Raw genomic sequence first — 27,612 nt, forward strand, 5'->3', positions numbered from 1 at the left:
GAGGTGGTTTTCATATTCAACTAAACAAACAAAAAAAAAAGAAAAAAAAAAAGAAATCATTAAAGTTTTTTGTCTAAGCTACCTTTAGTTTAAAAATGAAGACGACAGTTGTCCTGAAAAATAAATGCAAAATGTCACTTTGGGGAAAGACATGCTGCTGTGGCCCCTCTAGAATAGCTGATTATAATCAAATGCTGTAAAATAGTCATGGTCACAGAAGGGGAATATCCGCCAAGCCCATATTTATTCAGCAGATGAATTCATGACCATCTCAAATTTCTTTTTGGCCAAGTCCTTGTGTCTCAGCAACCTGTCTCATCAGGGACACATGCTGCTTTGTGCCCTCTTTAAAGTACTGCTTGCCTTAGGGCTGATGAGGTTTCTAGGTGAGGTCTGAGCAGAAAGAAGCAGAAACATGAAGCTTAGCAAGCACTGGGAGAAGGTGTAACTCCTTTTGAGCGGTAGCAACCTACCACAGTCTTCACTGCCTGGGAACAGGAGGATGGCAGACTTACAGACACAGTGAAAAGCACTGATTAGTCGGCAGCTTAAGAGGGGGACCACTTGTTCAATTAATTGGGAGGATGACTGAGGCCAAAAAATGACTAACAAAACCACACAGAAAAAAATGAGACCTTCCCTTTCCCCATTTGGCTCAGGTGACCAGTCAGGTTCACCACAGCTGTGTGAACACTTGTGCTAGCACGAAGCAGGTCACAGCATGGGAATGAGCTGAGATGCAGGATAACTTCTTTCAGCAACATTGAAACTACAGCTTGGGAGTGTCATTAATGATAATTTAAGTCTGTCACTACCAAAAGTGGTGGTCACACTTTTTTCCTGCTCTTGGCTGGATGTTTCCCATGGCTTCTTGGCATAAGTACTAGTACCCATGTGGCTGTGCTACAAATCCACTCAGGTTCCTTATCTACAGTTGCAAAAAACATTAGTAATCTGTCTTATCAGACAGCTACTTGAAAAGAGATGGGAGGAGCAGATACTAGAAAAGGGTGATTGCCCTTTTCAATTTGCTGGATTGTAAGAGAGAAAGATGGGGGAAATGAGCTCAACGATGACAAAGGAAATGGAGAAACAGAATCAAATTCAGAAAGGAGTGTAAAGACATAGGAAGATAAAGCACTTAGAGAAGATATGCTGAATTCTTCTTTAATAGATTTTAGACTGAGCACAGGAGAAAAAAAGTGTGAGCTGATGTTTAAAAACATTTTTGGTTTGCTCATGGAGGAGGAGGAGGAAGAAGGTTGCCCCTGTTTTACCTAGTAAATAAAATCTGGGACTGAGGACTGTTAAAAAAAAAAAAACAAAACAAAAAAAACCCAACAACAACTAGTAATCAATGGGACTCTCTTTTGAACTGCATGAACTCTGCCATTGGTATTCCCAGCCCTAATCATACAAAAATTTTAAGACTAAACATAAACAAAACCACAACTTCAGTCAAGTTATTTACTTGCCTCACTGCATCTCAGATTTTAGATTAAGTGAAAACAATGCATTAAAATTTATTTTGCAAACAGACATGCTAGACGGACTTCTAGAAAGAAAAGGACATATCCAAGTTCACCTGGCTCCAGGAGCTGAGGCTTTAAAAGAAAGTAAGAACCTGTGAGGCATGACTTGCAAGAAAATCCAAAGTTTGCTTCATACTTTGTTTCACCAAGATTAAAATCTAACATTCTGTCAAACACCTAACAAAGTAAGAACTGTTCTTTTTTATTTTTTTCCCCTCTCTTTTTTTTCCCTCTCTTGGATAGAAATTGTATTAAAAATAAATAACAAAGAGTAGCTACAATGTGTGCATCTATCAGGACCAACAAAAGTTGCCTCCAAGGGGTGCTGCAGGGCTTAAATTAATTAGCATTTCCAAGGCAGTCTGTGATGTTTGAGTAATGGGCACTATACGTCAACTGAATAAATAGATATAGGTGTTACCCTAACTTCAGTAGTATGTATGACACTGTACATGGAGGAGGACTGGGGAAATAAAATTAAAAAGAAATAAAATAAAAAAAGCTCAACCGCTAACTATGACTTATATAAAAGATATTTTACCCCCCACACCTTGAATAAAATGTTACTATCACAGAATTCAGAAATCACTGAAGAAAAGGGCAAGTTTACTGCCCACAGAACAGAGCGAATCAACATTTCCAAAAGAAAACTGGTATCTCTCCCCTCCAAAAAAAGGGGAAAACACAAAGGCAGCTAACCATGCAGGTCCCAGCCCACTCGGCCTTGGCCACGCTCACACGACAGATCGCTATTGAGGCTGACATTCCCGATCTGCATGTTTGTGCATAATGAGACGCAGGCGGCCAGGGCAGACACAGATTTATTGTGGCCCTTACAATAGTGCCAGTGATTAGCAGATCATTTTGGGGTGGGTATAACTGACTGGGTGCTCTTTCTCTGCCTGCCGCCCTTTCGGTCCGAATTTTCTTTAGTGCCTCCACGTCTCATTAAGATCCACTTTCATGTTGTCACTGCCGGAGACTACTTTATTCTGTGCCAGTTCTCTGACAGTTTAACTAGGCTGCTGGGCAGCTTCCAGACCAGCTCTGGTAAGTCACGGGGTGGCAGCTGGAGGCCTCATGGTCCAGGGCTGCCTGCCCTGCCCCGTCTCCAGAGGTCAGCCCTGCCCAGTCCCCTGGAGATGGAGGCGAACACGCAGCACGCTCGCTCCCCAGTCGCTGCACTTCACCACCCGCTCAATGCCACCTGAACACATTGAGCTGGAGAGTGGCCATACTTCTCTGTACCTTCACCTTTCCGTAGCAGGAAGGTACTGATGTTGAGGGAGAGCCAGCAGGGGTGTTTGCATCCTCTTCAACAGCCTCCTGGCAAAGCAGCAGAGAGACCATGAACCAGAGCTCTCCTTGCTGGCAAAGCAGGTCCACTGGATTTATGACAGCCACCTCGAAAGAATCGTGTCCTGTCACTTACAGCTGATTAGTGATTGGCATGTTTTGTCAGAAAGTGTCAGGTGAAGTCAGATTTGGCAAAAGCCAAGATCAGAGAGGCACATCTGAATGAAGCAATGAAGGAGAAATTGTCCAAAGGCTGCTGACTGATCATGTGCTAGTCATAAAAAACGAAAGACTCCTTTCCTTTCACACTGCGAGGCACAAAAGGAAAGCCTACAGTTGGTGGTGGATTTTTATTTTTTTTTTTGAACATTTCCAAGTTCAATTTCAGATCTATACAGCAGATATAAAAGCCCTTTTTTTTTTTTTCCCCCCAAAGATCACCTTTACCATAGCCGTGTGTGATATATGGAGTAATAATTCATGTCAAGAAGATGGTTGATATTAATAAATCATTAGGAGATGTGGGAGTGTGACCATGGTTGGGACAAGCCCCATGGTTGGTGATAACATCAAGTTCAATTTCAGATCTATACAGCAGATATAAAAGCCCTTTTTTCCCCCAAAGATCACCTTTACCACAGCTGTGGGATGTGAAACCTGCACCTCATACCATACTAGGAGATTATTTTGCTGGATGCATTTCCTGAATAATATGGCTATTAATGAGAGGTTAAAAAAGACTCCTGGGTATAAAGTGACCATGATGGTAACAACCACCTGAGCCATGACAAACTTACAGAGGAAATCTGCCACCCTATCTGTATGCCATTAAGTTGTGCTCAAATCAAAAGCTGTTTACTGAAAGTTGTGAACATGGAAATGCATTGCCAGAGAGGCAGAAGTCTCCTTGGGCCATGCATCTTATATGTTGTTTTTTACTCCAATTGGTGGAGATGCTGAAAAAATAAAACAGTTGTAATAATTCATTTCATCTGGTAGTCAAATACATTGTCAATACTTCAAGGATCCCTGAAGCTTTCCAGTATTTGATTTAGCATCAGCATCAAATAGCACTTACGGTATACTCTCCTGCTTCAATAATTTAACTTACTACTGTCTTTATTTTTTTTATTCTTTCCACTGCTGAATATTGTTGTATTTTGATACCAGTAAAATTTTTCTATTGATCTATCATCTTTTTTCACTCAACAAAACTTCTTTTGTCTGTGGTTCAGGTACTAGCCCTATCTCTTACCGCAAGTGATGTCGATGCAACGTCATCAACACTAGGAGTCATCTATCCCTACTTTAACTGCATCAGTGAGCAGTAATGTGCAGTTTGCAAAACACACCATGTATTCAGAAAGTGACTTCCTTGTCCTCTAGCAGGGACAAACCTTACCTTTGTTCTGACCTACACTGTACTCAGACTTGGTGAAGTTTCTCTTTCCTGTTTTAGTCTGAGGTCAGAAGTTTTTTGTAATGCTCAGAAAAACATACAAAACCAATCCCACAGGCTGCAAGTGCATAATGCATTTCTTTGAAGCAGCTCCCTGTGTGGCTTAGCATACACAGTCTTTGCCAGGTGTGGAATCCCAGGGCTTGCATGCAGCCCTGTTGCACTGTTGTTTTTGATGTAATTCCCCAGGTAACCCACCCCGAGACAGTGATAATCTTCATCCCCATTAAAAGAAGGGCCTGTGGAAAAATACACTATAGTTTTTTTGAGTTAATGGGCCTGATTCTTCTAGGTCAAGCAATGAAGACTTATCACTGAACAAAATGAAACAGACTGAAAAAATGCATTTGGATCTTCATCCCTGCTTCAGCTGATGCTTGGGGGAATAAAGAACAGAGTAAGACCTGCAGAGTTAGACCCATAGATATAATAATGAATCTCATTCAGTTGTATGTTTACTCTGGGGCTCAGTCAAAATCTTGATGTTAGGCAATTGACAGCTTCCATCATGCAAGCCAGAAGGTCCAATGAAGCTGGATGTGTAAGAGACCACAATGAAAACTACAAATGAACATGCCTTCCCTGGGATTTTAACTTGACCGAATGCCCTCCCTTTCTATTCCCCTCTCTCCCTTCCCCAGTGAAGTGCGACCGTTTCATGCTAGTAACATTCATATGCCGTTCAAAATCTTGTCCTGCTGTGCTTTCTTGATTTCTCCCACACACACGCTTAAAATAGGGTTTATAGTCCTACTCTGCTTGATCGAGTATGCCACACAGTGAACCATCACAAAGTAAAAATGTGTGTGTTTTTTTTTTCCACATTTAGAGACTATAAATAGGAAGCATCCCATTACTGGCTCATGTGCTGTTGCCACATATCATGATGGCTTAGCACAAGTCCACACCATCTAAAAACCCCATAACTTGCAACATCTCTTAATTCCCTCTCTTTCTTATTTTGTCCCATACATATTAGACCCTACAGAAAAAAAAAAATTTGTTAGACAGCGCTTAAAAAAAAAAAAAGTGCAAAGAAGAGCTACATTTCTTGTTAGAGATTAGCAGCTAGAAATCATTTGGGTAACAGCTCTTCTTTTTTAAGCTGGTTAATAGATAGGAAAATTAGTTGCCAATTTAAATATTGCCTCATTTAACACAACGATTCCTAATTACATTATCAGCCCATCTGGCAAGAATTGCTTACAACCATCATGCAAAACAGAAAACACTCTAGGAACTATATGCTGTGTTTGCCTACAGTTATTATGTGTTATTATTGGCACAGACTGTCAGTCAGGTTATTTCAGCAATTTGTTTCTACAAATTAATAATGTTATAATATAAAGTGGCTTTTTAAGAAGAGCTACTGTACACTACTTTCAGTGTAATCTGGAATTAGCATTTACAGCCTAATTTTTAGTAAACTAATTCGGAAGACCAAGGTTTAATGCAGATTCTTCATCTCTTCTTTTTAAGATATGGAAATAAAATCTAATTAAAACATGAGTTAGGGGAACCTTTGGAAGCATGTCTAGATGTAGGGGACTGCAAAGTTGCACATAGACTGAAAAATCGTCAGTGACAAAAACACTTCTGCTTGTAGAATTATGTATATTTTGCTGGAGAGGCAAGACTGAAACAAAAAAGGGGTAAGTTTGTCAGTCCATACAAAATACTGGCACACTGCTGCTGAACACTGGAGCAGGGACAAGGTTCTCAGATTTTAGCAGTCTCAAGAACAGTCCCAGGACTGGAACAGCCCAGTCCTTGTTACTCTGCAGCACTTCACAGGATGTGTGTGGTGGGAAGGGACCCCTGGGGGCCACCTGCTCCAAGCTCTGCGCAAGCAGGGCCACCCAGAGCAGGCTGCCCAGGGCCAGGCCCAGGTGGCTTCTGGAGATCCCCAAGAGGAGCCCCCACAGCTCTCTGGGCAGCCTCTGCCAGGGCTCCTCACCTGCACAGCACAGAATTGCTGCCTGCTGCTCAGAGGGAGCCTCCTGGGCTCCACTTTGTGCCCACTGCCTCTTGTCCTAGTGCTGGGCACCACTGAAAAGGGCCTGGCTCCGTCCTCTTTGCTCCCTCCCTTCAGGTATTTATGGACATTGATGAGATCCCCCTAAGCCTTCCCTTCTACAGGCTGAACAGCCCCAGCTCTCTCATCCTCTCCTCACAGGAGATGTGCTCCTGCCTCTTCATCATCTTGGTGACCCTCTGTTGGACTCTCTCCAGCCTGCCTCTCCCTCTGCTACTGGGGAGGCCCAGAACTGGACCCAGTACTCCAGGTGTGGTCTCACCAGTGCTGAGCAGAGGAATCCAGAAAACAACTCTGCTGTCTGACTGACAGCCTGGCCACTGGTGACGTTTGAAAAACACCCCACCCAGAGCCAAGCAACTCCCTACAGCTTGGACTATAACACACTTCACCTTTGAGGAGGAGGAGGAAGCAGGAAGCCCATGTTACACTGGATCTGGGAGGAGAATTTCCACGTGGTGCATTGAGGGGTGTGGGGGGTGTCAAATCACAGGAGACAAATTATTTGCTACCACCCCCCCCCCAAGAAATCCTCCTGTTTTCACAAGAAAGGTCTAACTATTCAGATGAGATATGTGAGGCAGTACAAAGAAAAAAAATGGAACAGAGATTAATGATTTTCTAATGCAGTTTGCTAAGCAGGTGGTGCCCACGTTTCACTGCAACATCATGCTTAGGACACCGGAAGGTGATCTATTGCAGCTTGAAATCTTGGCCAAACCAGAAAGTCAAGCGAGTTACTAAAGATTATTCCTTCTCTGGTGATTGCAGGAAGTTTGTCAGAGAAAGTGTAGAACATAAAGTACATTATGTAGTAAACTGGAGAACAAATTGTAAATGGAGGCTCTTCAGGGCTACACTAGATTAAGCCACAAGAGTTTGTTTGGCATTTGCTGTCATTCCCCTCACCATATATTCAGTTTGTGTCAGGACCTATGATTTGGTCCCCTATTTATACTACCCTTACCTTCACTCTCCCCACCAAGCTCCTGAAACTCATCTGTTACGGGGCACTGTCACACTCACATTGGGCTAACAGAAGACAGAGTCTTCTGCCTTCAGTCTTTTCATGGTCTGAACTGAACTGCTGGACTGGGAAAAATACCATTTCTTTTTTTTTCCTCTCTGAAAAGCAATAATCTCTTTCTTAACCAGAAGATGAAAAGTACTATCAGGATTAGCCAATCTTTCCCTGCTTAAGAGCGCTGTGTGTTTCTGTAGCTGACATTTGTATTAAAAACACAAATGCTAAAGATGACTGATTGCTCTGAAGTATCAACTTGCTAAACTAAATTGTGAGTTGAAATATGAGCGTCTGACTCTGGGACTGATGAATAGTCATTTTGAAGAGAAATATTACAAGAAGTGCTTTATATATATTATCATTTTGACAATAAGGGAAGGCTATTATGGTTTAAAGACCTCCCTCCCCTCCCCAAAAGAAAATAAAATTTGGCCAATCAATCCTGGTAAAAAAGCAAAATATCTATTCTTCATTTCTGCGCTCTCCTTTTCACCAGTTCTTTCACTTTCCTAAACATTAACATTCTAGCTGCACATGCTGTCTCATGTGGTATCTTATTTTTCAAGCTGAAATTTATTTGCTGTGTCTAGATTTATCATACAACACATCCATCCTATTCATGCTATATGAACATGCTTCGCTGTTGAACATGAGCTATTACTTGTTTATCTTAGAGCTGTGTGAATCGTAGCTATTTTGTCTCACTGCCTTTTCAGAAAAGATTAACCTTTTTTTTCTCTTTTTTTCCCAGATATAAGTCCCTCTCCCGTATTACTGACTTGGACACCCAATAGCTGACAAAGTATTTAAGTGTGTGAAGCAACCCGCTCACTCACCTTAAACATTTATGCCTCAACCGAAGGCATGCCCTCTTCCAGACATTGTGTTTTAAGGAAAATCTGGACTAGTTAGAGGAAGTTCATTAATGACAATCATCTAGCAGTCTACAAAAATCTGTAAATAGACATTGGTAGGCTCAGACTAGTTTGCAAGGCTGTGAAGAACTGTGATCGTCTTTTAACATACGTATGATTACACATAAGCTCGTTGTCTCTTCACCAGCCTATTTCTAACTTCTAAAGTGAAGTAGGAGAGAGCTAGCTCTTACTAACAGCAGTAAGACACCAATATGCTCACAAATTTCAGTGAGGAAAAAGTATATTTGTTTCTATATTTATAGTAAGCATGTTTGTGAATTCGAAGATTACTATGTGCTCATGTAAATGGAAGATAGAAGATAAAAAAAAAAAAAAACACCGTGAAAATTAAGAATGAAAGCAGAATACATCAGGTATTTACACATAATTATACACAAAGCCCTGATTAAACCAAAAGCAAGTTTCCACCTGTTAGTAGATGGAAATCCATCAGTTTTCCACTAATTACAATACAGCACTGAGAGACAAGAGAGAGAGGATGAAAACCACTGGAACCAACTCTCCCATCTAACTGCAATGCTCGCAAGGAATCTCAGTGCCCACTCAGCCTTGGTTTAGAGGGATGGACTATGTCTGATCTCTATGCAACATCTGAATTAGAAAGCATCTCATCTAGAGTTCACTCCTCCTTCCCCAATGACCGAAGTGGCTAAGGTGTTGGAGAGACAGCTATTAATTTATAAATCCAACAGCTAAAAAACAAAAACCAAAACAACACACATTAGGAGAAACACCTGCAGCCTCCCTCTACCACCAACCTGAGACTTGGAGATATGCTTGTGAATGCCACAACAGATTTCACAGTCACCCTCTCAACCTGGAGCCTGTTCTTGCTTTGAAACCACCAAACACAGCCAAGGTAGAGAAGACCTCATGGGCAAGGCTTTAAGTTCCTTGGACCGATGGCCACCCAGATGAGATAGCTACTAGTTCATGGAGAGGTGTGCGCTGTAGGTGGACTTGGGGAAAAGGGCAGTTTAAAACTCCCCAGTAAATAGCAGAGCAATAGAGATGGGGGAAGGAGTGCACATCTGTGTTTCACAATACAGGAACACCCGCAAGCCATAAAGGTTTTCACTGTCCCCAGCCAGCTCCTCCTCAGTAAGCCTCTACGCACTTGTACCCACGTGCTTAACCACACTTCATTCCTTAAGTAAAAGAAAACACTGCCAAATACTTTCAGCTGACCTGAAGCTAAACTTTCACTGTAAAACTTACAACCATCTCACTGGAAAATAAATAAATAAATAAATAAAAAATAACACATCCACCTCAAGTGTCTTAAGCTAAGTGTCCTCTATGTCTGTTCTGTTTACCAGTATTTCTTAGGGCATAATTCTTCTAAAAATACAGTACTATGCCAAACAATTTCAGAAGTTTTTTTTTTTTTTTTTCTTAATAAACAAACAAACAAAAAAAAAAAACAAACAGGAGAAAGGCACTCATCATACTAATATAATATCATATTAATATAATACCTTTCAAAATATGATATCCAAGCAGGGTTTTGTGCTCTGTGTTGTTGTTTGTTTGTTTGTTTTTTTAAAGGAAATGAAATCAGTAAACCTACGTTAATGTATTATATGCAGTGAATTAGTATAGTTAGAAGCTGCATACAGCTTAGAATTTCAATTTTCTGAGGCTTTTGCTCTCCAAAATTAGCTTCCAATTTATTTTGTTAGTTCTCCCTTTTCTCTTCCTCTATTGTTCATTAGAATCAGAGAAACTGTTGTGTGATAAACCTTGCATTTTTAGTCTTTTTCTACCTAGCTTCAGAAGTCCTACCCTGTGTTAAAAAAAAAATCAAAAAAAAACCCTCCAACTGCAGTGTCTGTAAGATTGAAAGAGTTTTGTGCATTTACGCAGAACCACACTACAACAAATAAACTGAAGAAGGCTTGACCCCACTAATCTTATGACCTTCCTCATGCTGTACAAGCTTCTACACTGTGAGTCACTATCCATGTTTACCATGCCAGTGGGAAATGATATAACTAATCAAAGGCCACATTTCAAGCTTCAACAAAGCTTATGAAATCCATTCTTAACACTACAGTGAGTGAGAGGTTAGGAGGTATCTCTATCCTCACAAGTGCTGTTGTATTTTTTTAAATCTCCCTTTTGTCAAATACACCATGGTACCCTTACATTTCAGTGGTGGGCAGTGCTGGCAGAAGCCTCTCAGGAGAGCCTCAGTCTTGCTCCTGTACTTCCTCATCCATTTAAAGGTCTCCCTCACACCAAAGATATGAATCTCAATCACAAATTTAAGTAAAGCCCTGGCTTTCATAGTGCACCAGAGATGTGAAACTAAGCGCCAAAGCTGCTCCCACAATACTTAAGGAGTTTTTGAAGTCAAAGATGAACTTTGAAAAAAGCTACGTTTTGAAGACAGGTAATGAGAAAAAGACATTTGCAGGATAGCAGTGAAAAAAAAAAAAAAAACACAACACACAAAACAACAAACCACAGTGTTTTAAGAATGCTGAATGCTTGGCCTGATCTCAAATGCCAGGCCCTTTTCCCTCTCCTCCCCCTGTCAGCTCACTCCTGCAGATACACGACTGTGTTCAGGTTTTTTCCTCCCTGTCAAGATGTTAGCTTTGTAGACGGGTGTTTTCAAGTGAAGGTTTTTCAAAGCCTGGAGAGCTGCAAGGAGGAAAGGTGAAGGAAGGACAATCCTGACATGACACATTGGGCTGAGCTGCTCTCCCCAGGCAGGCTGTCCTCATCCAGGTGCCGTACTCACACTGTAGGGCCGCCACTCATTGTAACATCCTTCCAGTTGCACCTAATGACTCGCTTCAGGAAGATCTAACTTGTATTTTTCAGTGCTCTTCTTAAAACAAGACATTGAATATTTATACAGTATTTTTCATCCATACTCTTAAAACACTGTAACAAAACCAAAGTGGATAAGCATATTTTTTATTGGATTTTCTCTATCTATACACCTCAACAGTGAAAGAAACATTCCAAAAACATGAAAAGCAATGGAAATGACTACATGAGAATGCCCACCTCACTGCTGAAGTGGAGTTTGTGGCTGCGAGAGCAGCCTCTCCCTCCTGGAGGCCAGAAAACCACAGACTAGCTCACAGTCACACATCAGCATTCCTGGATTAGCCAGGATTGTTGGACACAAGGAAGTAAAAACGTCAGCACCTTCCTTGGAAAACCAACTATGCAGCTCCTCATATTTCAAGTCATGACCTCTGCTATAAAAATGCCACAACTTGTACTTCAGGACAGGACTTGCAGCACTGTTACATTTTGATTAACATAGGAGAACTTCTATAGTATTTTACATGGCAGTATAGGGGTGTTTCCACCTAGTGAACAGAAGAGACTGGTCCCTGCATTTATACATCTTCAAACTCCTTTGAACTATCTCATCCCCATGTGCCAGAGCAGCTCCAACCTCCATTCCTCCCTTTCTGCCCCAAAACAGCCACCATCACATACTTCTGCACACCTACTGGGTTGCTGCCATATAGATAGCAAGGGACACGACTGGATCAGCTACTGCAGGAAAGAGGTGAAAGGGAGGGAAGAGATCAGAAAAACCACCAGGTCCAGCTATGTCAAGCACAAGGACTATAATTTGGCTATTCAGATTGCATTCACTGCTAGAAAAGCTGTGCCACATCTCTGGGGAAAGGTGTTGGGTCAAACAGCTGCCCGCTGCTCCGTGCTGTCTTGAGCGGCCATGGAAAAGTACACAAGCAGCCCCAGGTCTCCAGGCAGAAGCAAGGTGATGCAACTCCAGTGTTTTAACTTCCCTTGTAATTAATACAGGGAATGCAACAGACGGAAGGCTTCTGCTCCCCATTCCACCTGATCTATTTAGGGTATTACCAAAGAGTAGAATTTGATTGCCATCGTTGGCATTTCTTGGAATCATACACTGGTGTTCAAAGGCACACAGAGAAAGCAGCTTTCAAATCCATAACACCGGGAATAGCTACTTGATTGGGAAACAAACAAACAAACAAGCTGCTATGCTGTGTCACAATCATGTGTTTGATTTATTAAAAATAAGTACAATCTTTTTTTTTATTCATATTTATCCTAACATTTTTACTTAAAAATTGGCAGGGCAAGTTAAAAGGCAGATTTGATTTTCATGTGAAATAAGATATGATTTCTTATTTGCAAAAACAAAACAAAACACCATGCTACTCCCCATGCTCTTGGACTCATTTATTTTTCTCTCTCTTTCTCAAATATGCACACTTTACTCTCTTTACCCTGGCTAATACTGTGGAGGCAGCAGCTCTGGGAAATGAACTGGCTTTGCCTGTGGCTCATACATCATTACAATTGTTAACTAAGTTCCACTATAAAAATCTTTATTACACAGGAGAACACAGAAGCGTGCAAGAACACAGCTTTATTTTCAGATAACAGGTTGAGTTTGTAGGTCAGGAAGTTAAAAGACTTTTTTTTATTCTCGCGGGTTTACAGAGGTTGCTTCATGCAGAGGAGAGATTCCTGGTACTCTTTCCTCCAAATATCAGTCTGTATGTAGAAGTAAACTACCCTCTGCTTCAGCCAGGAGCTAAAAAACACTGTCTGATGATGGTTTCTCAGGATCTGCAGCAGCCCAGGGTTCTAACACTTCACATACTACCTGGAAGGGCTTTCCTAAAGTCTTGCAGCATGCAGTCACACTGCTGCCCACGCTGAAGCTCAGGCCAGTGGAGTTCTAAAAGTCTGGCTATTGGCAATGGCAAACACTGCAGGGCACACCCACCATTAAGAAAGCTTCCAAACCTTAATAAAAATGTGCAGATAATATCACTGGTATTTGGGCACTTGCCGAGACAACTCTGAAACAATAAGGAGAGAGCCAACGAAAGTTAACTTTAGCTGGAACACGTAACATGCGCCAGCATTCATGACTACTGCTGCTGAGAACTTTTACAATTTTTTTTTCATACATTATTTATCTCACCAGTCCAAATGCAAAAATCTGGCATAACGGATTGTGTGAAATGATAGTGCTATTCCCTGAAGGACTTTGCATCTGCGAAGAAATGAGAAGATTATTCTGTGACAGATAAACTGAAGCAGTGTGACTGCATCAGATGTTTTCTTGCTACAGCATTTCTCAGACTTCTTGAAAGTGTGACCACCTTTGGACTCCTCTGTCTCTTATTTGCAACCTGAGAGTCACAGAGAAGAAAAACGAATGAAATAATAAATAAAACTCTCTTTATTCACAGGAAAATATCAGCAGGATTGATGAATCAGTTTCTGACAGGCCTCACACTTCCCTCTCACCTGTGGCAGACATCTACCAGTCAGCACACAGCTTTCCGTATCATGCTCAGGCAGTATGACAACACTGCCTTGAAGCTCCTCCAAACTGGTACAGAGTGCTCTGTCTTGAAAAGATGTTTCAATTATCAATTTCTTAAGCTGCAAACACTGACAGTCAAAGTTTCTGTATTAATAGGCTGATCACAGTGGAATTTTTGAATTTATGTTTCCAATTAAGTAGAAAACAGTAAGAGGAAAAAAAAAAAAAACTCTAAAGATTTTGCAGTCAAAGTTGTAATTTGGAAAACAGATCTGCACTTGAAACTTACACTTTCTTCCCTAATACTATTTAAAATGTCGGGGTGGTGGAGGGAGGTCGGGCGGAGCAGGACCCACCCTTCCATATCAGAGCTTTGTAGGTAACCATTCTAGTACTATAAAAGCCTCAGATGGCCAATCTTCTCCAGCATGCAGACTCCTATGGCAGTGAAGTGAGAAACTGGAAGAGCCTGGGCTGGGGAAAAAATCCCCTCACCTGGCCCTGCTGTGAGGTCTTGCGCAGGCTCCGAGGTGCTGGCCTCCAGGCGGCTCGCATCGGCAGATCCACAGACAAATATCAGAAGGAATCACCTGAGGGAGAGCTGCCAAAATGGTCCGATTGCTTTTCCCCTGTCAAATGGCAGGAGCTGGCCTTTAATGAGAGAAGGCTTATGGTCTGGCCCTCGAGTGCAAAGGTTACTCTTAGCTCCCCAGTTGTCTTTTTTCTTAAACAAACAAACAAAAAAAAAAATGGGAAAAAACCATGCTAGCAGGCAATTTGAGATCCCTAGGAATTGATTCAGGTCTTTAAATAGGAGCTTCCCAAGTGTTCCTGCAGCACTAATACCTTTACTCTTTTAAATTAAAACTGGACAAACATTTTCCCTAAACACATGCAGCCTAGCTTAACAGCAGTTTTTGCTAGTAAGTACAAAAATAAACCAACCATAAAGCTAAATAAAATCAACTAATTTTAGTACACACAAGCTGAGCGAAGACGACAAAAATCCACAAATAATTTACTTTTAACAATTAAAAATTATTAGTAAGCAGTGGTGAGTGGAACAAGGATTGCAGAGTGCAATTACTGTCTTAACAGATTCTCTTCAAAAGAGCCTTTTAATTATGACACATTAATCATATCCCATGAATTCTAATTTTTACTTGTATAAGATTTTTCCAGCTCATTTATTTTCTTCTGATTTGCTTTCCACTGTACCCCACAGACTTCACCTACTCGAGAAGGACTCTTACAAAATAGAAACGAAGATCCAGAATATCTTTCCCCTGCTGCAGCCCTGTAAAGCAGTAGTAGTGAGAGGTCCAGCTGGCCATTTTTTTTTTACTGTGATGTAGACATATGCAGAGAAAAGAAGACAGATAGTCAGCTAACATGGTATTTTAAAACTAAGGGAACTCATGTGCAAAATACTGCAAATAAAATCTATTCCAGTCCTGGACTATTTAAGTGCTTTGAAAGGCACTGAGCCAACAGATACAAATTGAAATGTAAAACTTTTTTATTTTAACAGCAGCCTGGTATCTGTAGAACTCGTACACCATTTGCTTCACAAGCTCAGATTTGCATAGTAAAATGAGGCTGAAAAGCAGCAAGATGCATGACAATCCCATCAATGGCAGGAAAAAGCATTTCCTTTTTCTGGGGCAGCTGAATGCTACCTCCTTTACTTTGAAGACAATTTCAAATCCTAATCTGGTCAGAAACAGGAGCAACAAGTTCCTTTACTTATTTACATAAATTATGATTAAATCTATATTTTACAGCAAGTAAGAAATGGGAGAGTGGTGCATTTGATTCATACTGGAGATGCACATGTGCAGGGCTATATAATTGTCTCAGCTTCATCTTTCAAAGGTAGTTGCACTTGACAATGACCAGATTATATTTCAGGTCACTCACTTCACCTACAATAAGTGAGAAAATTTCAAAGATAAAAAAAACGTGGAGACAAAATGTAACAGTTAATGTGTCTGCACAGACTAGAAGTCACAAGTGCACTTCACAAAAAGAAATACCACTACAAAATGTAGTAATTTTTAAATGGGTCTTGCCAAAGACTGTCCCTAGACCTGACTGGCCTCTGGTCAGAGCTTATAAATAAATAAATACTTTCTTGATAATCCCAAACATATTCCATGTGGGCTTTTGTTCACTGCCTTGTTTTCGTCTCACTCCTACTGTAAATCCCAGCTGATTCACTCCTGCATAGTAGACAATATAGTTATTTGCCCACTGGCTAATGTACCCGTTCCAATTGAACTGATGTTTTTGCCTTGGTAGGGGATGAAATGCATGGAACAGTAAAAGCATGAACCTGCCACCTCTTGCCTCTTCCCTGATCTTCACAACAGACCTTCTGTCACAACCCACCAGGAACCACCAGCATGATTGTTATGACCAGTGACCACAGATAACAGCTTCCAGCATTGCTCTGAAAGTGAGTGACTTAAAAGAAGCAATCTTGTGGGAAACTAGTGGGGCTCTAATCGAACCTACTTGTGCTGGGAGAGGAGCACATCCTGAGGAACAGCCATGATGAGCCTCCTCCCTCCAGTGTCACTGCACATAGACATCGCAGTCCATTACAACCCTCTCAAAAACACACCCAGGCAAAGCCTTGCTACAAAACACTAACTGTACTATACTCATGGTTTGGACTATTTTTATAGTACAGGTTCCACGACTTCCATGCAGGCCCTTTGCAAGGACTGGTATTGTATGAAGAGGGTGCCAGAATGTTGATCTGTAAAGGCAGGGACACTTTTGTCAACCTAAATCTAGTATGTTTGTTTACTTTGTCTTTGGCCAAAAATATATTATGCCTCACCACATTACACCACAGTATTAGTCCTGTCTCCTACAACTTTCAGGTCCTTGTCCTTTTATTTTGCTGGGATCCAACAGCAATCCAAAAACAAACAAACAAACAAAAAACCCCAGACAAGTAAAAAACAATAGCAACAACAAAACTACCCAATTTATCCATAGTACTTATCCAACAGCAGCAACAAACCCTATCCAACTGCATTTCCATAGTATTTCCATTAGAGGGATCTGGAGGGATTTTGAGGCTGCCACCTCAAAATACTCCAATATGCCCCAGTACTTGTCTTTGCTCCTCAAGCCTTCCTCCTTTCAGCTTCTATAAAAAGCTAAAAAAATCAACAGAAAAGGCACATGTAACTATTAAAACCAACAACAAAAAAAAAAAAGAGAGAGAGAGAGATAAGAGAGATTTGAGTTGGAGCTTGCGTTCTGTCATTTGAACCTAGATGGATAACATTTTCAAAAATCCTTGTATCTGAAAAGAGGGTAAACTCTTCAACAAAATTAAGACAGTAGAGCTAAGCTTCTCAGAGAATGACACAGCTTCAGAAACCAGGCCCTTACCACCTATTATAGTAAGATCAGTGCAGTGATAAAATTGCAAAAGTAGCTGATTTTTTCCTCACACTATTCATTCCTTACAACTCTCATGAAATAAGAGCTATTAACAATTAAGAAAGAATGGCTGCATGTTCAGAACTTGCTAATGTGCATGTTCATCACCTTCAAAATATCAGGCTATAAATTATAAGAGTCCGTGACACACTTAAGGTGTTTAATACATATCCTTCTTTTCTCTAATAGCTGGAATAAATTGAAGGAAAGGTAACCTCTCACCAATTACATGGAATTGAAGTTTGTGTTTTGCAGCAACTCTCACGTTAACCTGCTAGACCCAAAACTCATGTTAACCTGAGCAAGCTTACAGGAGAGGTTTATGCTCACCCCCTGCACAGAACAAACTGCCATAAAGAACAATAAACAAAACCTCCTCATGCATAGAATGAAAGATTTAAAGTTCAGAAAGGGCTTGTGTGTTCAGAGCATAAATCAGATCCTGTTGTGGTTTCAGTACCCACTAACCAAAGCACACCTAGAGGACTCTGAGCTCTCAGAAGGTGCATGCTGAGCCTCCCTTTGCAATGATGTTGCACTTACAGTATTTACATGATTTCACCAAATGTGCAGTTTGGAAATACAATGAGACAGGCAGGTTTACCTCTGCTTCATATAATCAAGACTAACATAAGTGGCAAGATGAGACAACAGTAGGTTCTTTGCTAAGATATAATGCTGTCCAGATGGACTTCAGGAAAGCTGTGAAGAACACAGGGTGCCTTAGGAGTTTGACTATTCCATTTGTCAAAAGTTTGTAAGAGAAGCAAAATTAATATGAACAGAACTGTGGTGAAGAAAGTGGAAAAAACCCTAGATGATCTTTGATTCTGTTCCTCACAGGGTTTCTCAGGGCAGGCAAAACAGTAAAAGATAGAGCAAAGGTATTCCATCAGATTATTTAAAGAAATAAAAAGTAAGAGCCATGCACACAGTTCATATTGGACCCTTGCCACCTCATATTTAAATCTGGCATTGGAGAAAGCACACCAATGCAGACAGGTGTAAAGCATGTAATCCATCAGAAGTAGGACACAATACATCCTTGAAGAAAGAGACAAATACATCACACTCTTCAATACAATACAAAACTTTTTCCTTTTTCAGCTTTCACATAATTCCTAAGTAGAGCTGTATGTGAATTAATAAGAATTAGCTGGGGAGAATTAGTGACAGCTGACACTGATCTGGTAGCTAGTCTGGAGATCTATTGTTAGGATACTGTATCGTAAAACTGGAAATGGTCAGAAATAGTTTGGCTGCAAACACTTTGCAAAACTGGACTGACTGCACTCAAATTTCGTCCCTTGGAAAAAAAGAAAATCTGACTTCACACAACTACTCTATTTTTATATTGGCAGAACAATTATTTCAGAACTGCCATTGTGAAGCTCAGCTCTGTACTGTGTTTATCTGCTGTATGACAAACCAGCATTGAAATGAAAGCCAAATTGCATGTCTTAAATGACCTGAAAAGAGAAGTTCTTTCATAGTAGCTTCCTTCCAAGAGCAGAAATTAAAAAAGGGAAATTTTCCTGCAAACACAATTGAGCAGTAATACAAGTTCAGCAGTGCTAAAGTCCCCTGTGAAACAAATGTTTATCCCCATACCGGCACAGCAGGCTTTCAGCACTAAATGCACGCTTGCAAAGTTACCAGGCACCAGCAGTCCTGTAACCACAACATTAAATCTTGTGCCTTTTTTCACCACCCGCTATTTGGTCTCGGTCCACTGCTGCCTTGCTTGCATTCGCTCACCCCCTTGCCAAGGCGCTGTGTGGAGCGGTGGCTCTGCTCCCCACCTTTCTGCTCCAGTTTCTCCATAACTCTTCCTCACTGGCAGGATTTCTTTTCCCCCAAGGTGAAGTGTCAGGGCAGCAGTGCCCTGTACGTGGGCTCAGTGGTCCTGGGAGGGAACTGGGTGAAAAAGAGTCAGTCTGGGGGAAGAGTCCCATGCTGGAGGGCTGGAGGGGAGAAGGGAGGTGTCCAAGCATCACCGTACACCGCAGCTTCTGATGGGTGGCAAAGTCAGAATGGGAGGAACATTTAACAAGAAACATCCCTTTCCTACCTGATCATGCCCCACTCTGACTTCAGTGACTGCTTGCTCAAGGAGTTTAACATGATCCCAGCACTTGGCAGGGCCAAGATATTTGCTTTTAGTGTGAGGACTGTGAAGGACGCAAGTGGAACCAGCCTGTAGCAGCTTTGCAGCTTTATGCTATTTGTTGTAGAGCAGAAAAGCAGCAAGCGCATTTGTGGTCTTAAAGTATTCCAGTTTCAGGCAGGAAAGAAGATAACAAATTCTTACCCAAAGCAGCTAATAAATTTTAACACCGCTCTACTGAGTTGCTACGCACTGGGGTCTGACTTTTTGGAAACCCAAATGCATTTATAACCTTACTTGCTTACATTTACAACCTTGGTGGGCCTTGTCCTGTGAATAAAACTTTGTACATGCTAACCACCAGTAGCAATCTTTTAAATAATTAATTTTGAAAGAACTCAGAACTTAGTTCGAAATAGTAAAAGCTTTGCAGCTGGATTCAGAGCTGTTTTTCAGATGTAAAACCAGAGAGACAAGTTTAACTGAAACCTCACATCACATGTAATGCAAGCAATACTAGCTGTTAAGTGAAGTCTCAAGGTGCACTGAGGGCAGACATCCAGTTACATTATCAAGTGCCTGTCATATTTTTCCTTTTCCATTTCTTTCACTTTCAAAATCCCTGTAGACGTGTAAGGAGATGACATCCTTTACTTTCACTATTTCTTCCTAAAATTATTTTTTAATCTAAGACAGACTGAATTGCATTATTAGCCCTATCAAACCTGATATCTGGATTCTGGCAGAAACCAATATTGAATGTTCCCCTGAGTAATGAAGACCACACGATGCCACACTAACAGAGCTCACCACACACGCAGCCTGTAACATGGAGGGAAAGATTATTTCCCAGCCTCTGTGGCTATCGGGCCACGCTTTGATACATTGGACGGGGTCGGCTCCTTCTTAACTACATGTATTGATCGTACAACAACGCAACCCTGTTTAAATACAGGTGTTGAGCCTGATGGCACGGAGCAACAATCTGACCAACCCTCTTACGTCCAGGTGTAAAAAAAAAAAAAAAAAAAAAAAAAGTAAGGATCCCACAGAATCGCAAACATTTAACAGCCGCACGCTCCCCGTTGGCTAGGCGTTTCGGCATTCCTTAGCTCTTTGCCAGCAGCCCGGGAAGAAGAAAGGAGAAATCTTCTGTGCAGGGCCAAGGCCGGGGCTCGGCCTGCGAGAAGAAGGGAGGCGAAAAGCCCCGAGGGCCGGCAGGAAACGAGCTGGGCTCAGCTGAGCAGCCGAGCAGCCGTCTCGGCCGCCCCGTGACTCGGCGGGGGAGGCTCGGGGAAACTTCTCATCCCCCCTCCCAGGGCTGGCGCTGCCTACCCGCTGCTCAGCTCCAGCGGAGGATTTGGAGCGATTCTCGCCGGGGGAGGGCACTGCGAGCACATCCCCCCCCCTCCCCGGAGCGCCCAGACGCGGCTTTAACAGAAAATAGAAACACACCCGCGCGGATGGGTTACTCTAAGCTGCGATCGCGACGCTTTGCAATGGGGGGCCGGGGTCTCCGTCCTAAGCGGGGGGTCCCCACCCTTCGGGGGGGCGGGGGTCCCGTCCTAAGAGGGGTCCCCCCTGGGCTCGGCAGCAGAAGTTGCGTCCCGCCCGGCACGGCACGGCGAGAGAAAGTTGCGTTTGGGCAGGAACGGGGGAGGGCGGCAGAACCCAGCTGCTGAGATGCGACCCCCAAAAAATATCCTCCCCCCTTCCAGAATATCCTCCCCCCTTTCTCCCCGGCCCACTCCTACCGCCTGCGGCGGGGTCCCGAGGAGCATCTCCAGGTAGTACCCGCGGCCGGAGTCCCCCTGCAGGTTGTCCACCATGGCCAAAAAGTTGATGCTGCCCCCGGGCTCCGAAGCCAAGGCCAAGCCCCCCGGCTCTGCCGGGGCATCCCGCTGCCGGCCCCCGCCGCTCCCCGGCCGCAGCGGCACCGGGGCGGGCGGCGACCCCCGGGGGGCGGCCGGCTGGGACACGCGGAGCGGCAGCGAGAAGAAAGCCCGGCACAACCCCGCGGCGCCGGCCAGCAGCAGCAGGAGGCTGGGGGCGACCGGCGGCGCCCCCATCCCGGAGGCACGTCCCGGCTGTTGCGGGGCTCGGCAGGGAGGCAGCGGTCGCCTGGTGCCGGGCTGGAGCAGCCGGCGAGAAGAGAAGGAGGAGGAGGAGAAGGAGGAAGGCGGGAGCGGCTTCCCCACGCCCCGGCTCCATCTCCCCCCTCCCCTAGGCGCCGAGCTCCTCCTCGCCTTCCTCCCGGCCGGGGAAGTTGTGCTGCTCGCTCAGGCAGCCCGGCCTCCGCCGGAGGGGAGGCGGAGGCTGCGAAACTTGGAGGCTCGGCCCCGGGGCGGAAAGTTTCCGAGAGCCCCGGGGGGATGGCGGAGGATCCGTGACCCCCGGGGATCCGCGCTGTGGGGTGGCGGTGTCCGTGTGTCCCTGTGGGAATTCATCTCCTGAATCAACGGCGCCTTGCCATAAAACCCGGCACGACAGACGCCTGCTTGTGAGAAAGACCGACTGCAAGGCTTTAAATGTCTTCATCATGCGCGGAATTAATAGCGGCAGGCCAGTGCGGCCTTTCGGGGGATGGGAAGGCTTGGCCAGCTTTGCCCAGGTACTTTGGTGTCCTAGGCACACCCTAGGCAACTGCCCGTTCTGTCCTTGGGTGTAAACCTGCTCCAAGCGGAGATCTCTCTCAGCGAGGGATTCATCCCTCCCTGCAAAGGAAGAATCCTCCTTAGGGTTTCCAAGTGTTTCAGTGAACTTGAGTGAAGTTTCTTATGGACGTGCTGGTGCTTGCTCCCAGGAAGACTGAGCAAACCCTTTGCTGGAAGGGCACTCTGGTTATTCGTAGCTAGCACCAGAGATGCTTGCAAAGGGTAATGCTTGCAAGGCGATTGGAACCCACACACTCATCCTGAAGGAAAAAAGGTGCCTTCACTTTCCTCACTGACTTGTTTTCTATACCCTGACTTGTGATTCAATTTCTGGAACCCTTCTCCTCGCATTGTAACTCATCCCTTAGATCATTTCAGTGCTGCTGGGGTATTTCAGCACAAGGTGTTGCAGTCCCTGACATCCACCTCAGAGCTCTCCTAAGGGAGGAGAAGTGCTCTGTCATGCTCTCAGCCTTACTGTGCTGGAAGTGGGAAGTGAGCAGTGGGATTGTCCTGACAGAGAACTTGAGTAGAGGGCATAGATAAAGGTTGCTCTGTTTTACTTGTGGGAAACAATGCATCTTACTGAAAGGCTCAATTGTGCAAACTCTGCACCTCCCTGGCCGCAGGAAGCTTTCTGCTTGCCTGACAAGTAGGAAGGTGAAATATTGCAGTCCTGCTCTGTGTAGCTCCACCTGCTCAGGACAGAAGAGCTGGGAAGTGCTGCACTGGAGGGATGGCAGCTGAACACCTGGGGGAGCAGCAGCTGGGCTCAGAAGAGGTTATCTCCAGGGTGCTACAGTAATGGCTTTTACTGATGCGGCTGGGATAGCAACGGGTTATGCTGCAAGGCCTGTCTGGTCAGAGCTGAGGCTGAAGGGGATTTCAAGTGGTTAGGGCTCTTCATGGGTGAGCTGAGAGCTGGATAAATGCCCCAGCCCCTCTGAGAAAGGAAATGTGGGAAAAAGCCAGGAGTATAATTGAACACCCCCTCAGAGTGGAAGGGATATATTTATAACAGTCAGCAGCTATATACATTTTGTTTGAATTCTTTTACAGTACAGTAAGCCTTCCCCCCGCCACTGTTGCTAAGATACATTACCATACTTCTGGGCAAAGCAATCCCTGTCAGAGGAAGTGTATAGTTCACGAAGTATAGGAGATACAGCATAGCCTTTAAGTGTTCAAGCAAAAATTTGTCTTTTTTGTCAGACCGTTTGTTAAAAGTTCCTCATGTGCTGTTTTGTGCAGATGTTGGTAAGTCTTACAGCACATGTATATCAGAGAGCTGCTGCATGGGGTGTATGTGTAACCTTTCCATCCTCCCAATCACATCATCACAGCCGGGCCCGTGTTTGTACAAAACAGCAAGTTGTGCAGTTTCTGTCTGCCTTCATCTCCCCTTTATTTACCTAAGAATCTGATGAGGCTTAGACTGTACTGTGTGCAGGTGAGTAGACTTTGTGCACTTATGAACAATAGCGGGAGGGGGCCTTGTAAGAGCAATACAAACAACTGCTTTTGGAGAAGACATAATAAACTCCTCCTAGAGAGCAGAACATAACTGTATACAATGTTCCATAGAGAGGAAATCATCTGTATGCAATGCAATTGCATTCAATGTGCGTGTTTATTTGTTTGTGTGCCACATACACAAAATAAATGAAATGTTGGAAATACATACAAATAAAGGAGTGTCTGGAATTCTTATTTTATAGAATTTTTGAAGAATCTATTTTTTTCTTTCTGTATTTTTGTTATTCCAAATATGTACCTTTGAGTAAATAGCTTTTAAAAACCTTTAAATATCAGCCTGTGAGAATAGGTCTCTTTAAAAAGTCATTATTTCCCATGTCAATTTGCAGGTATATCTTGACTTGGATCCAAGTTTGCATTCATTTACAGAACCACGGAATCACAGAATAATCTAGGTTGGAAGAGACCTCCTAGATCACCTAGTCCAACCTCTGAAACCATTTGCTTTGCTGGTATTATGGTGCTTAAAACCTTGAGCCACTTGGAAGTGAATTGATGCACATCTCTATAATATAACCTTCCACCAGTATTTACAGAGTACAGTGTGTCATAAACATGTAACTGTTGTGTGTTATGGACAAGGTATGTCTGAGGGACATATGTGTCTGAAGTCTGAGGGACAGTTGCTATATGGAGATACTAAATTAGGGCTGTTGGGAAAACAGGAATGAAGAAGGCTGAAGATGCAGAGGAAGTGCTGGAGCTAATAGGAACAGAGGAACTCTGGATGACTAAAAAGAGATTCTCTCTTTCCAAAAAGGGAAGCTATTAGGGGACTGCTTAGACTGAAGTGGTTCTCAGTTGTGCCTCTGAAGAAGTCAGGCTGACCTATGCTATCATTATACAATGATAAGGCAAGATGGACACGAAGACTTCTATTCTAAAATTGCTTTGTCTACTTTCCATGTTCCTACTGTTAGCATAATCAATACTTCAGTTTTAAGAAGGCTGCTCTTTACCACTAATTGCACACTGATACGGAAAGAAACCTAGCTGGATCTGCAGTGTACAAATGGTTAATTTGAAGAGTGCAATAGCATTAGGAGAGGGGAGATTTTGTTCTTGCACCTCACTGGGAAATGGTCTTCTCTGTTTGCGGTCTTCTTGCATCAGCCTTTTCATACTTTGGGCCTAGTCCAGGGAAATACTGCTGGCAAGTGACAGAGCAGTAATCAATTAAGCGGCAGCAGAGACCACATGGTTTGGCTCTGTTGCATGTCTGCCAAGGCAGAACGTCTTCCAAAGCAATGAACAAAACAGCTGCCCTGTGGGGTGAGATAGGTGCTGTTCAGGAGAGCTATTCCAGTGATGCTCCTAAGACTCTAGTAGTATCTCATGTGCCAAAGTGAGGGGCGTGGACAGTCCGGGGTTTTGTTTAAGGACTGAGCATGTGCACAACGTGTAGAACTAGCCCCAAATTTATCTTGTGGCTGAAGAATACATGGTTGGGTACTCCTGTGGTCTTGTAAACTGTGGGCCTGGAGTAGCTCATTGCTAACTGGGAGGGTGGGTGTTTGAGTATCTGCTCCACGTCTGAGGCAGACTTCAGAATTCTGGTTGAATGCATTGACCACTCACAGAAGACTGTTGTTTTTCCTCAGAAAGCTCTGCAGGCATCCTCGACTCTATTCTCTAGCTGGCACCACAGAAGAAATCATTTGTGGGTTAGACCTTAAAATGATCTGATATCGACCTTCTGATTCCAGACATTCCTACACCACAAATAGGCAATAGTTATAAATTTATAAACTATGAAAAATTAAACATGCAGTGAACTATAACAGGGCTTTAAAAACACCATATTCAGAGCTGGCACATACTGCTGAGATTGCTCAGATATTTTCATAACTGTGTGGGGCTGCAATCTCTTTGCCCAGAATTGATAGACTATTCATTTAACAGTAGGAGTAGAAAAACGTGCTAGTTAGTGGATATTCAGGAAACTAGCAACGTTGGTCAAGATTTTTCAGAAGTGCTTAGACCTCAACATTGTTTACTGGAAAATGGAGGAGATGGGATATAGAATCCTTGTGAAAGTCTGGGCATTAGTCACTTTTGGGAGGTAAATGCACAGAGTACGGTTTTGTTCCAGTCCATCTGTGTACCAGATGTTCAACAAAGGAGGTTATAGGCATGTTCCTGGCTGCACCCTGCTTAGAAGCTGCAGCCAGGATCTGTTTGTAAATAACCTTGTCATTTAATGGAGCTGTGTGTCCATATCTATGTCCATCCTTTGGAGACACTGAGGAATCTTATAACTAATCCCATTGTCCACATGGCCAACTCAAAGCTGTGAATTTACTGTCTGTCCTTGTTTTCTTTGTGGTGTTCTGCTTATCAAATTCATGCTGAAAAGTTCAAGCACTAAATGATCTCATGAATGGCAAAGTCAGTTCCTGTAGCCTGTCTTTATATTTGTAGCCTGCTTTTTTTTCTTTTTTCTTTTTTTTTTTTTAATCCACCTTTCCTTATCAACCTGATGTTGATCATGACAGAGTCCCTGAAGACTGGATGCAGCAAGTATGTTTGGCCATAATCTATAAAGAGCTGCAGTTTCTTTAACTTATATTCCATAACTCAGTGTCTGCTGGTTGGACATGGAGCTTCCTTCCTTTCCCCTCCTCCTGGACTAATAAATTACTGGCTTCTAGTTTAGATATACTGAGGTAGTAAATAAAATCTGAAATGCTGAAAGCTGAATGTGAACCACAGAATTCAGGCCAAGTGTCTGATTGACACTTGGATGAAAAAGAATTTGAAATTATGATCTAGCTATCTGTAGTTACACAGAATTTTCACAGAATCACAGAATCACAGAATTTTCTAGGTTGGAAGAGACCTCAAGATCATCGAGTCCAGCCTCTGACCTAACGCTAGCAGTCCCCACTAAACCATATCCCTAAGCTCTACATCTAAACGTCTTTTAAAGACCTCCAGGGATGGTGACTCCACCACTTCCCTGGGCAGCCTGTTCCAGTGCCTCACAACCCTTTCAGTGAAGAAGTTCTTCCTAACATCTAACCTAAAACTCCCCTGGCTCAACTTAAGTCCATTCCCCCTCGTCCTGTCACCAGGCACGTGGGAGAACAGGCCAACCCCCACCTCGCTACAGCCTCCCTTGAGGTACCTATAAAGAGCGATAAGGTCGCCCCTGAGCCTCCTCTTCTCCAGGCTGAACAAGCCCAGCTCCCTCAGCCGCTCCTCGTAGGACTTGTTCTCCAGACCCCTCACCAGCTTCGTCGCCCTTCTCTGCACCCGCTCAAGCACCTCCATGTCCTTCTTGTAGCGAGGGGCCCAAAACTGAACACAGTACTCGAGGTGCGGCCTCACCAGAGCTGAGTACAGGGGGAATAGTAGTTAGTAGGATTAATTAAAGATTTATTATTTTTTTAATGATTATTTGCAATCTGATAATAGGATCTTTTTGTTTTGTTTTGTTTTGTTTTTCTAGTGTTGAAATGATCCTTTATTTATAAAATTTGCCCCTTTTTTGTTCCAAAATAGTAGCAGGGATATGGATGAAGTATACATCCCACGGGAAAAACAAACAAACAAACAAACAAAAAAAACTATTACGCTGCTCCCAGTGACCTGGATCTAAATAATCTATTCTGTGATCCATTTCTTTCCAATGAAAAAATAACCTAAAACTGGAGCTCTTTTTTTTTTTTTTTTTCCCAAAATTCTTAGAAAGATTGAATTTCTTCTGTGAAGGCACATAAAGATGAACATGTGCATGAAAAATGAATATGTTACTAGTGAAGTAGTCCTCAAGCACTGAAATATTCTTGGCATCTAAGCCAGAGGGAAAACCCAGTGCATCTGAGAGAGGTTTGCAGCTATCAGCTTGGCAAAATAAGGTTTTATTGTTATCCTTCTGGGCCTCTGGAGACCCCTGAAATGCTTTACTGGGGCTAGAGAAAGGTGAAACGGAATTGTGTTTTACAGAACCAACTCCAGTAGCAACTGTAATGCTAGTTCATGATGTTCCAGGGTATATTTAGCCTTTTGAGTGTTACTGCTAATGATAAGCCCCAAATGCTACTTAAAACTCACACATACTTTTGAAAACCGATAATGAACTGTTTTTAGTGATGAATGTTGGTCTTCCTGTAGGATAGAGCTAGAAAACAGTTCAGGTACTTTAAGGTTAAACAAGTCAATCAGTTAAAGGACTGTTATCCTACAGTCACCTGGTAATGATAGCAGATGAAATGATCCAGATAAAGTATGTCCTAAGGCAAAACACTATGATCCCACTTAA

General features: G+C 43.0%; 1 protein-coding gene across 1 annotated transcript in view; it reads right to left on the reverse strand.

Annotated features, from left to right (window-relative positions):
• The window catches only part of BACE2 (beta-secretase 2), a gene marked incomplete at its 5' end in the record, with an annotated part of 47,097 nt that extends 25,728 nt beyond the window's left edge, over positions 1 to 21,369 (reverse strand). The window contains 2 exon segments of the mRNA XM_084511627.1: positions 20,913 to 21,288; positions 21,290 to 21,369. Coding sequence (XP_084367753.1) covers positions 20,913 to 21,288; positions 21,290 to 21,369 — 456 coding nt within the window.
• Between the last annotated feature and the right edge of the window lie 6,243 nt (positions 21,370 to 27,612).

Source organism: Aythya ferina (genome assembly GCF_964211825.1).
Source record: "Aythya ferina genome assembly, chromosome: 1".
Lineage (NCBI taxonomy): Eukaryota > Metazoa > Chordata > Aves > Anseriformes > Anatidae > Aythya > Aythya ferina.